The sequence below is a fragment of the Bacidia gigantensis genome (assembly GCF_019456465.1).
Source record: "Bacidia gigantensis strain McMullin 20006 chromosome Unknown contig_244, whole genome shotgun sequence".
Lineage (NCBI taxonomy): Eukaryota > Fungi > Ascomycota > Lecanoromycetes > Lecanorales > Ramalinaceae > Bacidia > Bacidia gigantensis.
The window spans coordinates 486866-499524 of NW_025408600.1; the positions used below are offsets into that span (position 1 = coordinate 486866).

The window sequence follows — 12659 nt, forward strand, 5'->3', positions numbered from 1 at the left end:
CATTGCAGAATACGTTGGTAAGTAGGGAATATCTAGGCTTGCAGACAATATGTTCATCAAGGGCTCCCACAATGCGAAGACGCCATAGCTCCAACATTGAATGCTTTCTCATCCGTAAATATCGTCTCATAAGTCGTAAGAATGTCTCATGTCATGATCGATGCACTGTCATTTCACAGTGAATTACGCCGCTGCTGATGCTTCTGACGAAGATCTTCCCGCACTACCGTCGAAAACAAATGGGCCTGCAGTGTTCGTAGGTGTCATTGGTCCTTCGTTGACCAGCATATCCATCGTTGGTGTGCCGGAATGCTGTCCTTCTAGTGTTTCTTCACTTGACATGAGGGGTTGCGTGGGTACGATTGGGCTGAGGAAAGAGCCTGAGCCGGAGGGAAGACGTATGTTAGCCTGTTCACTGTTTGCAACATTTCTTCGCTCAAGTAAAGTGGAAGAGGTCGTTGCGCCATCGGTGAGATTTGCGCGAGCTGTGGCGTTTTGCGTAAAATGGTCGTCCTCTTGTACATGCGTTACACGCGGCGAAGGAGTCAGTCGTTCATGGGCATTCCCATTGATGTGCACATTCTGGAGCTTTACTGTGTTTTCGCCTATTGTCTGCGTGGCTTCGACGTCTCCAGATCGGCCTGGCGAATCTGACATGGGGCGATCTTCCTCCTCTTCCCAGTTGGTGTCGAACGAGTCATCAACATCGGCGTCCAGATCATGAATAGCTCGGCAGTTGGGACACAGGAATTGCGGCCACGACTTGTGATCATTCAATATCGGTCTTATGCATTTATAATGCCAGACGTGGGAGCAGGGAGCGACAAAGAGGGATTGACAGGGCTAGACAAATTAGTGGTTGCACGCAGCTCCTTCGTTGGGAAGGTCGAACATACCGCTATTGGCATTAGGCAGATAGAACATTCCTGAGACGAATGCGTCGATGCTCCGTCAGAGTCTTTCTTCGAGCTTGTTTTGGCTAAGTCTCGCAGGCGTTTGTGCGTCGAAACGCTTCACGGGCTTTAGAGGATTCTTCAATTTGGTGACAATCTTGACTCACTTGTAATTGTTGAGCGTCTTCTGCCAGCCTCGGTTGCATTCAATCCGTATCTTCACACACCTGAATATCATCTCTTCACCTCCTCGGAAATCTATTCCTAATTGGACCACATCTCCGTCATTCACAGGGAATGGCCGCGACTCCATGTTTGGCTGACTCAGTCTGATATGATTAAGAAAGGTGCCCGATGAGCTCTTCACATCCTTAATATACCATTGACCTTGTGAACACCAGAACTCGCAATGTCTTCGGCTGACGACTTTGGACTTGAAGCCGATGGGGGCGGCTGACGGCTGATTGGGAACAGGATTTGGATTTACATCTCGCTCAGAATATCGCCCAACACGTATCACGCACTCCTCGTGGGGCAGGGTCCTTGTCGTTGCAGGAAACGTTAAGGATGGCCTGTTCGATCGAGGGTCTTGATGTGGCGTCAATCTGATGGTGGGCATGTCATCTTTTGCATGACCATGTAAATTAGAGGAACTGTCATGCTCTTGCGCTTGTGGTCGTGCAGCAGGTCTTTCGACCGGCCCTTCGGCCTCTGCTGCCCCCGTCGAGCGTAGCCTGACCATAGTTGGAGTCGGTTCGACTGGTGGGGTCTGCTCAGGTAAATGCGCCTCGAGGAGCGCACTATCAATCCAAGCTTCGTAAGCAGAGAGAGAGCGTTCTCTCGGGGGAGAGGGTTGGGAGAATCTTCTAAAATGCCGGAACGTTCGACGTTTGGAATTGGGCCGGTCGTCACGCGGGGCAAGGGATGTAGAGACCGGAGGAGAATGCATTAATTTTGAGCCGAGCTAGCAACGTTTTCGACTCCAAGCATCACACTGAGAGCATCCGAGCAGAAAGGGGTCTATACAGACAAAAAGGCGAGAGAAAGGCAATTTTTCTTGGACGAGGAGCATTTAGCATGTTGTAGCATTGAGAAACAGGTGCGGGAACCGGTGGCGCTAAGATTTGGGGGTGTTTGGGGGCAAAAGGAGTTCCATTGATCGTAGACTTACAGTAGCACGACGGCCCGGAGGGGCGGTGATGGCAGACTAATAAGCATGCTAACGTGGATATACGCCCTACAGCTGCTATTGGCTTATTGTGCACTTGTGTGGGCTCCTCTCTGCCCGGTGTGCTACTGTCGATGCTACTGCGTTTCCCATCTCAAGCCAGACTCAGGCAAATCGAGTCTAGATCCTGACTTATGTACATCGAGCGTTACGAGGCTTAAGGAGTCGCGACCTACATTGGACAGTAGTCGAAGCCCTTTAAGATTGAAACCAAGCAGATTCAACATTGTCCACCATCTATAGTCGCTTCACCCCGTGGATTCTTCCTGCTAAGATCATCCCACCCGTGACCGTGATGGACTTTCATGAGCACATAATCGATCTCTTGGAGTCATACAATGCGGTCAATCCTCAACGCATCGATGTTCTCACCATGCAGCCAACTCCAATTGGGTTCCTCAAATATCTTTGTAAAAACCGTCCGTTCATAGTCAAAGGGGGCTGTAGCCACTGGCCGGCAATTCAAAGGTGGAATCCAGCTTACCTGATCCAACAAATGGGAATTTCTCAGGTAGACATTGCTGAGACTCCAGACGGGTAGGTACCACTACCGTTTAAGTACCGGGTACGAACTGACAGCGAACACAACAGGAACGCTGATTCACCACAATTCGATACATTCGGCAAGATGCTCTTTGCGAAACCTTTCCAGAGGAGGATGCCATTCTCCGACTTCTTACCGTCACTTGTCCAACAATCGCTCAAAGGCTTTCAAGATGACCCAATACGTTACTCGCAAAGCCGCAAGTCTTTTTTCCCAGACGACTTAATCGTTGTCTGAATGGTCGCTAATTAGAGGCATAGAGAATGATAATTTGCGAGACGAGTACTTGCCCCTGCTTGGAGACGGTGAGCACCCCTCAGTACGTTCATGGTGTTCCTCCCTTGAAGTTCCTTTTCGTAGTCAAACCAAGCATCGAGTGGGTGGACAAAGCGTTCGAGGGCGAAGACAATCTCGATGCTGTCAATGTCTGGATAGGCACTTCCCAGAGCGTGACCGCCTTGCATCGAGACACATACGAGAATATTTATTGTCAGATCGTCGGATCGAAGCATTTCGTATTGCTACCACCAATTGCAACTCCTTGTGTCAACGAACAATTTTTGAAACCAGCCACATATGACAAGAATATGAATCTTGTGCGTGACGATGACGTGTCGGAAGGTTCACCTTCAGAGAGGGAAGTGCCTTGCGCCCTTTGGGATCCTGATGATCCCGCGAAGAATGCTACAGCCGCGACTAGGTATTGTGAGCCGTTGAGAGTGACCCTTGAGCCGGGCGATATGATGTATCTACCGACGTGCTGGTAGGAATTGCATACATCAATAGCTCTAGATCAAGCTAAGTCGCCTCTAGGTACCACAAGGTGTCCCAATCGAGTTCTGCGGAAGGTCAGATCTGCTGCAGTGTCAACTATTGTGCGTAGATTCTTTCAAATGTACCGCACAACTATTGACATCAGCCTAGGGTACGATCAGTGCTATGAAGGCACGCTTGCTCCCACACTTACATCTCTTCGAAAGGCAGCGTGGTCTACGAACATTCCACCGAATGCCAGATAGACTGCGTTCAACACCGTCTCACCGACCGTTCAAGCTGTTGATGCAATTCATCGCTTCGACTTCTTCGCCAGCCTCTTTTCCGCCCTCGCATCCTTCTTCAATCTTGAATCGACAATCTTATACTTCCCCTTCACACCACGAGGGCGCCCTCTGATCCCCTTATTCTGGTTCTTGGCGACGACAAGCTTGACTTGCTGCTTCGGCTTTTTCTTGCCAGCTCTTTTCATAAGCTTGACGATGTTAGCAGCTTTGTCTTTCTCGCTCATTCCGTCATCCTCGACCATGAGCGCAGATTTTTTCCGTAATTTCTCCAGCTTCTGCGCCGTTTTGAACTTCTTTCTATCCTTCGCCTCACGGACCTTCTTGATCGGCCGTGCATTCATGGCTCTCAACTTTTCCTTGATGGCTGCAGCACCAGCAGCGCTGATTGGTCGGTGCGGTCTCGAATGCTTGGTCTCATCATCGAGAAACCATTCCGGCAAACCGTCCGTGTCACGAAAAGTATACTTGTTGAATCCTTCGTCGACCAAATCCTGGGTCGTCTTTTGGCCCGACGCGATTTGTTGAGCAAGTGTCATGGCCTCAGCAGTGATGATGTCAATGTCGAGACGACCGTCTTTGCGAGGTTCTGATTCTGCTTCCCAATCTGATGTTTGGCGCTTGACGATCTCATAGCTGACGTCTTTCTGTTCTTTTTCTTCGAAAGCCCACGACGTGGTTTCTTGCTCGTGCGCTTTCTGGTCATGCTGCAGAACGCTTGCCTGGGCGGAAGAAGTGTTTGAGCTCGTCGCCGTCCTCTCTTTGTTCCGAACGCTCGAAATCTTCTCCTCGTCGAGGGTTTTCTTGATGCTCATTGCACGGTCCCATAGACTGTCACTCCCCATATCTACCGCACTGTCAGGGTCGCTTTCAATGTCTAGACCTCCAATCTGCTTGAAGATGTCCTGTTCAAAGAACATGGCTTCGCGCATTGTGAGACCACTTGCCTGTGTCACATCCTCAGGCTTCTTGAATATCAAGTGGTCACTGGTCTCGTCTTCTCCATCAGAACGATCATCTTCACTATCGAGATCTACATTATCTTCATCACTCTCGTGCTTTTCTTCGTTAGAGAATCCTTCAAAATCGGCATCTTCACTCGCCGTGCGAGTCTTTTTGGACCAATATCTTGTATCAGTCTGTGCTCTGCGTTCTTGATATTGATTGTACATCGATTCAAGTTCGCCGTCAAGATTGTCTTCTTCAGAGTCTTCGGCCTCCGATGAGACGCTTTCCTCTGCTGGTTGTGCTGGCACTGCGACACCCATTCTGCCCTTTGCTATCTCATCAACAGCGCCAGCTTTATCGACTTGCTTCAACTGGAAGACACTATCCCTGCCACAGACTCCGTCCTGTTCAAGCCCAATCTCGGTGGGTGTCGTCATGTGAAGCTGCATTCGTGTAATCTCCTTTTGCTTTTTCTCGTTTTCTCGCCGCCGCTCACGCTTTCTACGCCCGGCTTCCTTGTCATTTAGTTGCTCTAATTCCTCCTGAATCTTCAACTCTTCATCCATGGGCGTCACTGTAGTGATATCTTCACGGTCATCAGTCGTCTCTGCTGGAGAATCCTTGGTTTTGAAACCGAAGATTACCCGGCATTTTAATCTCCACTTCAGCAGTATTTTGAACTCTTTCCTTCCTAAGACCATCAGATCGGAGCAACATTGGCGGACCTCCTCCGTCGTTTCGGGCAGCTTGTCAAGCGCCGCAAGCGCGATATCTCCATTTTCCTTTTGGTCAAACGTGATCCGATTGAGCGATGCAAGCATGGCTATTGGGTCCGGAGCCTGCACAAAATTACTAGCCGAGACCTCTTTGAATTGTATATATTCTCCCTCTTCGTAGCCTCCCCTCTTTCGCTTCTTCTTCTCTGGGTTGAAGACTTTCGCTTCGTTGTTGCCAGCTGGCTCCGAAAGCTCAGCAAAGACAGCTTTAGCGTCCAGAAAACGAGGATCAATCTTCTTAGGTGCTTTGAACCCTTGACAGACAACAAAGATCTCCGCTGATACATTCCTTGATGAGGGTGGCTTTGTAGCATCAACTTTGGAGAATAGTTGACCCAAGACCCATAGCAAGGCGTTGTAGTCTCTTGATCGAAACACTTTTGTCACGAACACTCCACCCTCGACAAGGAATTCTGTGGCTAATTTCAAGGCTTGCAGAACGAGCTCCGCTTGCGAAAATGCATCTTGAACCCAGGCTGTGCCTACATTCGGTGCACCGTCATGCAGTACAGTATCAACTTTAAGAGTCTTTAGATGTTGGCGTAAAGTCGTCCGGCATTTATCTGTAGTGATGTCGCCCTGGAACGTGGTAGCTCTCGCAATTGGCTTGATAGAAGCCAAGTCGACCCCAAGTATCAAGCTATTCTTTGCAGGCATAGTCTCTGCAGCAACTTGGCACCATGATCCCGGCGCTGCGCAAAGATCCAGCAAGACGCGAGATCTCTCGAGGAAGCCATATTTACGATTCAACTGTATGAGTTTGAAAGCTGCACGAGCTCGGTATCCTTTTTCTTTTGCCAACTTATACCACTTATCGATTCGACCTTTGCCCGTCTTCTTCTGAAACCCCATGTTTACTCTAGAGTTCCTTTTGCAGGCACATTTCAAAAACAATGAGTAAAAAACGAAAAACACCTGTGGCCGATTAGATAGCCAGCGGGGCTAACCTCATCCAGCACGGCCAGATTCAGCCCGGTAAACCTTTTCAAATGACTTGTTAAATTCCCTTATCCGAGCTTTAAAAGGCAAATGCTACATGTACACCCCTAAATGCTACCTTCACACCCCCAAAATGCTACATCCACACCCCTCTCCGGGGGGGGTCCCAGGGTTGTGTTCCAGGGGGTATCCCGGGCAGGCCTGGCGCTATGTTGTTTTTTCAACACGCATGTAAATACAGGAGTTTGGTTGTTGATTATATTGGAATTGAAGAGAAAAGATGAAGAGCTGCATAGAATGTATGAAGATACCTAACAGTTTTAGCAATCTATTATATTATCCCAAATAATTAAGTGCGAAGAATTACTTTTGAGCATAAAAATATTGCGACACCAAAAACTTCGTTTAGGGGCTCCCCCCTAGAGCTGTGATGTTCTAAGGAGGGGTGTGAAGGTAGCATTTTGGGGTGTACGTGTAGCATTTGCCCTTTAAAACCACGGATCACAATCACAGACGCGTTGAGCACATGCTCGAAAGTGAACCGAATGCTAGCTTCCGCACATGCTTCAAATCATGTGAGAAACCATGTATCTATGTATATTGCTTGGTTTCTGTTTCTTTCAAGGTGCTACTGCGGCTAACCCCGCCATTCAACTTTTTGATATTCAACAATATACGATCTCCAGATCTCTGGCTTCGTCCTTCCCAGCTTTTCCAAGCGATCTCAATGCTGCGTCACTTTCGATGGCTCTGATCGCTTCGCACCTTTCACACGCTTCGAAGCGTCGTGCCCGTAGGCATATCCTACTAAGTGCTTGTCGATCTTGCGTGGCGGCGGATGCACGTCATGGGCACACTGGGGCGACCCCTGGGCTGACACCTGCTGTTCCGACAAATCATTATGGTCGGTGTTGCCATTTGCCTGATTTTGGGCAAAATGTACTTTTTGCAATTCGCGTAAGAGCTTCGCATTCTCGTCCAAGAGGACTTTACTCTGCTGCTGAGCCTTGACCTGCGACTCGGTCAATTTCTTCAACTGCTGTGCATTCCCTTCGATTAAGTCCTGCATTCGTTCAATACGCTCTTGGCTCTTGGTATGATTGTCTGTAAGTTGGGCGATTTGGGCGTTATTCTGTTCAGCTACGCCTTGTGCCTTTTGGAGGCTATCTGCCAAAGCCCCAATGTCTATACCATGTAAGCCTTTGGCTGCCTCATTTTGCTCGGGCCCCGGTCCGCCGCTGCCGTTTACGACTCCTCCTATAACGTTACCGTCCGAATCTTGCAGCGGCACGATATCCTGATGCCTTCCCGCTGTACCAGTAGCATCACCAAATTGGGTATAAAACCATTTTGCATTCAGATGCTCGAACTTTTTGCTTGTGCAAGGTTTAGATGGAAAATTATCCCCTTGAAACGAGAAGAGTTGGGGTCCCAGCCGGATAGCTTGGTCCGGATATTCTGATTGAATAAGCCCCCACCATTCTCTACAGACATCGACGGAAGCAAAGGTGAGGAGGTATCGAGATGCCCAGTAGTTGTCAGTCTGTAGAAACAAGTTTAGAACATGTCTTGCAAGGGAAATTTTAGGTGGAGATAAAAATTTATACCCGGTGAGCGTATGCAAAGAACAATTGGGTTGGTTCAACCGCCGCCATATTAGAAGTTGGAAGCTTCCTCCTTTTTGCTATCAGGAGTTTGCGGGTGACTTTGTAAATCAATTAGGGGGTGATAAATTGCTACGACTTCTGAAACGGGTACATAGCTCGAATAAATGCAAACGATATAGCAGATCCAGCCAACGTATGCTAGTGCTTGACCAAATTGAAGAAAAAAGTGATCAAATTATGAACGATAAACTATATAGGAACTGGAGAGGTGGATCAAGATCTGACACCAAATTGGCGATCGTGTATCCACACCGAGTAGCACCGAAAAGGGATCCAAGGCGGGGCAACGAGATTCAATCATGGGGCATACGCGCGAAGCAAATTTCAGTGACGTTGCAACTGCCGGACATTACCCCATGGTGACGTGTAAGGTAGTCCTTAACTTGCCTCATGCTGCTGGCAACCTAAGGCCCGGCTCTACCTTACCTTATCGAGCTTGCGGCGGACGGATCGGTCCGTTATCGATCTGCAGCTAATTTAGGCAATGCCCTATCTACCACCACTACCGTCATTCGCTGCCTCACGAAGACTATTTCGCTCCTCATCACGACCATAAAGGGTTCTAAAATTCAGCGGGCCATTTAGTTCTCCGGCTCCAAATACGAATTGCATTCCATGGGACCGCGAAAGCGAGCAAAACCGAACCCCAAAGACGAATCTGACGCGAAACCCACCGCTCAAAATGGAGACGTGGAGTCCAAGGCATCAGAACAGGAGACTAGTGCTTCCCTTATAAGTGGCTTCCCTAACTCGACCTCTGGTGAAGAATACCGCAAAACTTCCGAGAATGGTGGAACAAATACCCCGAAATCGGCCAAGTCATGGTACGGCGGGAGTTGGCCTCGTGGAAATAAATCTACACCAGTCGCACAAGTAGCAAAAGAAAGTATCTCAGCGGTAGCCTCAGAGGTGGTAGCATCTGCAAGAGCTCGAACACCTCCGTTGCCATCGACACCGTTACGGAACACGCTCGGACGACAGGCGTCACACGGAATAAACAAGCCGTCACCTCTCAGTGCAGAAACTACAAGGCTCAATGTCACCGCAAATGGTGGAACTTCGGCGAAGGGTCTCTTTGAAAACGTAGGCATCAACGATAAACATGTCGACACGGCGAAGATCAATGCCGAGTCTGAGCGCGATGCTAAAAACACAGCTGCTGGAGATGCCGAAGTGAATGAGGTCACAGTTCAAGATGCGAAATCATCTGCCATTCCGAACGACCAAGAAAGGAGGTCTTCTGGCGAGCCAAAGAAAGGCCGTGAATCAGGTAATTGGCTTCTGTGGTTTTCTAAAATAGAACAAGCCAGATCCTTGGATGATGGAGGCGATAGTTGCCAAAGTGGACCTGGTTTTCAAGCTAAAGGCTGGAATGACCCACCTCGAATTTTTCAACAAAATGACGCGGATTCGAAAGCACAGCCCAATTTGAGGCAGGATTCGATTACCCCACCAAAACCTGAGACCACTACAAGCGTGAGTCAAGACCGAAAACGGTCATGGTTAGGCCTGTGGGGTAACAATACAACTCCAACCCCGACGGGCTCTGCGTCCACTACGGCAGGCACTCCGCAAAATGCTCTTGGTAAGGTGGAAAGTCCGACTCAGGTTGCCTCAACAACAGAAGGTAACAATGAATACCAAAAACCAAAAAACCCGTCAACTGCCGATGCCGATGATTCAATGAAGGCTTCCAGTTGGGCTTTCTGGACAAGAGAGACTGGTACTAAGCAACCTGGTAACACCACTGGCGAACTTGCATTAGCCGGATCGCCTTCTCAAAGCAAGCCTGAAAAGGATACTGTTGACGAAGCCAAAGGAATTCCAGTGAAAGTTGAAAAACGCCAAAACGCTTCAAACTTGGAAGCTTCAAATGGTACGAGCAAGCCAGATAAGGCCTCTCAAATCATCAAGGAAGCTGAGCAGCCGAATGGACAAGTTGTACGAAAAGCGAGTAAGAAAGTGAAAGATTTCGAAAGTCAAGCCAAAAAAGAGCCGCCCAACCTACTTCTTCCCTCCTTTTTGAGTACTTACGGAACCACGAATAAAACTAGCTTAATACAGCAAATTGGTCAATGGCTTCCTTTTGCAGCTCCATTCAATCATCCTCGCCATCTTGAACCGCTGAACAATCCCATAAAAGTCAAAAAGGCCCTTGTGATTGGTGTGCATGGCTTCTTTCCGACTCCCTTGGTCCGCTCACTTCTAGGACAACCCACAGGCACATCCTTGAAGTTCGCCAATATGGGTGCTAGTGCGATCCAACATTGGACACAAGCTCAGGGTTATTCATGTGAAATTGACAAGGTTGCATTGGAAGGTGAAGGCAAAATAGCCTACCGGATCGAGACCTTATGGAATTTGCTGCTCAATTGGATCGATAAGATTCGAAAAGCCGATTTTATTTTTGTCGCTTGTCACAGTCAAGGTTGCCCGGTGGCCTTAATGCTAGTCGCAAAGCTCATCTCCTTTGGCTGCGTCTCGTCTGCTCGTATTGGAGTGTGTGCTATGGCCGGTGTCAATCAGGGTCCCTTCATCGATTATAAAAATCGCTGGATTGGCGCGACTGCTCTCGAGCTCTTCGAATTCGCAAGACCAGATAGCAAGGTTTCAAAGGACTATGAAGCATCACTAGCCAGTGCTCTCAAATTTGGAGTGAAGGTTCTCTATGTGGGGAGTATCGATGACCAGCTTGTGTCTTTAGAGGTCAGACTTTCTCCCACGCATCAGCTTTATGTATACATCTGCTGATCATAACTGTAGTCTTCTACTTTTGGTACTATTCACCATCCCAACATCTATCGGGCCGTCTTCGTTGATGGCCGGGTCCATGCCCCAGACTTCTTGACTCATCTAGTGGGATTTGCCCTCAAACTTCGCAACCTTGGTATCTCAGACCATGGACTCATCCGGGAGCTTAGCTCGCCCCTTGCTGGAAGCCTTTACAGCGGTGAAGGCCACTCTCGCATCTACGAAGATGAAGCTGTGTATCATCTTGCTATCGAGCATACCCTAGCTACGACATTAGTTGGCACAATACCCTTACACGTCCAGGGTGAAGGTTCTGCGTCAGGTCAGAATCCCTACATCTTGCCGTTCGCCATGAGGGGACTATTGGAGGAGCATTTCGTGCGGACAGAATTGTATAGCGAGACCACAGACTTAATCCACAAGTTTGATGACTGGAAGCCACATAGTAAAGTGTTGAAAGACGTCAAGTTTAGATTAGAAGGTGTCAGGTCGAAGCTGTGAGAAGCACGTATGCGATCCAATTAGCAATTCCAGCGTCAAGCGAGGCGTCTTCGCGACGTATCGTATGGAAAGCGCTTTAAAACTTCATTAGATTTGTGAACAACGGGAATGGACTTTGATCTGCAAGCAATTTCCCCGCGTTGGGGTCCTGTATTTACAAAATCTGTCAGTGCCCCTGTCCCTCAACTCGAATGACAGTTCGTCATTAATGCCATGCTGTGTATCTCTATCAAACATATTCCGAAATGTCCCATAGACGCCAAATGTATCACTCTTGAACAATGCTCTCATTAAATGCGATGAGTAGGCAAGACCAACCACCACTGCAAAAATCAACAGGCACATCCATCGCCTCCCCTGTCGAGATTGATATCAATAGGATCGGAAAAGTCACCACTGAATTCTTCAGATTCTTCTTGAGCTAGTGCATTCTTTGCAATGACTTGGTCTCGTTAGCACTTTCAAGGAGAAGTATGCATCGTATAGATTACCTTCAAATGCTTGCTCTACATTCAGTGCCTCCTTGGCGCTCGTCTCAAAATACGGTATATTACCTTTCGATTGGCAGAACGTCATTGCCCGCCTATTTGATATCGCCCTTTTGTTTTCTTCGACATCGATCTTGTTCCCGATAACAACCTACCACCCCCATCAGCACGTCGAATCGCCATAAATCAGCCCTGCCCACATACGAAAGGGAAGTTATCGGGTTCCCTTGGGCTTGCTTGTATGAGAAATTCATCTCGCCATGCATCCAGTGTCTCGAAAGACTTAGAATTGTTGACGTCGTAGACCAGAACGCAGCAGTCAGCTCCTCGATAGAATGCAACACCTAATGATTGAAATCGTTCTTGCCCTGCGGTATCCCATAGCTATTTCTGAATCAGATTTGTCTTACTTCAAGCCTTTAAAATGCATACCTGCATCGTCACCAGGCGATCGTCAACCAGCACCTCTTTCGTTAAGAAGTCTGCTCCAATCGTTGCTTTGTAACTAGCACTAAATTTCTTGTTGACCTACAAGTCTCTTAGTTATAATATGTAGTATTATGGGCCATAGTAGTGGCGCACATATTGATTCATCAAGCTCGTCTTTCCGACACCACTATCGCCAAGTATGATGACCTGGCAGTAGACCTTCAGCGATCATGCCGTAAAGGTATAGGCCCATCTTCCAATTCACTGACCTTCAAAAGGACCTTTTTTCTCGACGCCATCCCGTGGACTCTATGATCACCAAAAGCTGATGCTATGGGTGTACGAACACTGTAACGGAATCTGCAACGGGGCTCAGGCGATTTGTTGCCTCTTCAAGTAAGGCGTGGCGGACAAAGGTAATGGTAGAGTCGCTTTCA

At 48.3% G+C, this 12659-nt stretch overlaps 6 protein-coding genes across 6 annotated transcripts; 2 read left to right on the forward strand and 4 right to left on the reverse strand.

Moving 5' to 3' along the window:
* Positions 1–183: 183 nt before the first annotated feature.
* KY384_004842 (uncharacterized protein) lies at positions 184–1635 on the reverse strand (the record flags this gene model as incomplete). The annotated part of the gene is made up of 2 exons (XM_044813345.1): positions 184–784; positions 1061–1635. 2 exons carry the CDS (start codon positions 1633–1635, stop codon positions 184–186), a joined length of 1176 nt encoding a protein of 391 aa, XP_044669623.1.
* A 982-nt stretch (positions 1636–2617) lies between these two features.
* Positions 2618–3432, forward strand: KY384_004843 (uncharacterized protein; the record flags this gene model as incomplete). Its single annotated transcript, XM_044813346.1, has 4 exons — positions 2618–2658; positions 2713–2849; positions 2926–2970; positions 3026–3432. 4 exons carry the CDS (start codon positions 2618–2620, stop codon positions 3430–3432), a joined length of 630 nt encoding a protein of 209 aa, XP_044669624.1.
* Positions 3433–3731: 299 nt separating this feature from the next.
* Positions 3732–6299, reverse strand: KY384_004844 (uncharacterized protein; the record flags this gene model as incomplete). The annotated part of the gene is made up of 1 exon (XM_044813347.1): positions 3732–6299. The coding sequence occupies one exon, from the start codon at positions 6297–6299 to the stop codon at positions 3732–3734; it is 2568 nt and encodes an 855-aa protein (XP_044669625.1).
* An 811-nt stretch (positions 6300–7110) lies between these two features.
* Positions 7111–8041, reverse strand: KY384_004845 (uncharacterized protein; the record flags this gene model as incomplete). Its single annotated transcript, XM_044813348.1, has 2 exons — positions 7111–7929; positions 7994–8041. The coding sequence occupies 2 exons, from the start codon at positions 8039–8041 to the stop codon at positions 7111–7113; spliced, it is 867 nt and encodes a 288-aa protein (XP_044669626.1).
* Positions 8042–8668: 627 nt separating this feature from the next.
* Positions 8669–11305, forward strand: KY384_004846 (uncharacterized protein; the record flags this gene model as incomplete). The annotated part of the gene is made up of 2 exons (XM_044813349.1): positions 8669–10759; positions 10817–11305. The coding sequence occupies 2 exons, from the start codon at positions 8669–8671 to the stop codon at positions 11303–11305; spliced, it is 2580 nt and encodes an 859-aa protein (XP_044669627.1).
* A 332-nt stretch (positions 11306–11637) lies between these two features.
* Positions 11638–12521, reverse strand: YPT7 (Rab GTPase ypt7; the record flags this gene model as incomplete). Its single annotated transcript, XM_044813350.1, has 6 exons — positions 11638–11747; positions 11797–11944; positions 11998–12177; positions 12226–12321; positions 12376–12429; positions 12492–12521. 6 exons carry the CDS (start codon positions 12519–12521, stop codon positions 11638–11640), a joined length of 618 nt encoding a protein of 205 aa, XP_044669628.1.
* Positions 12522–12659: the final 138 nt, after the last annotated feature.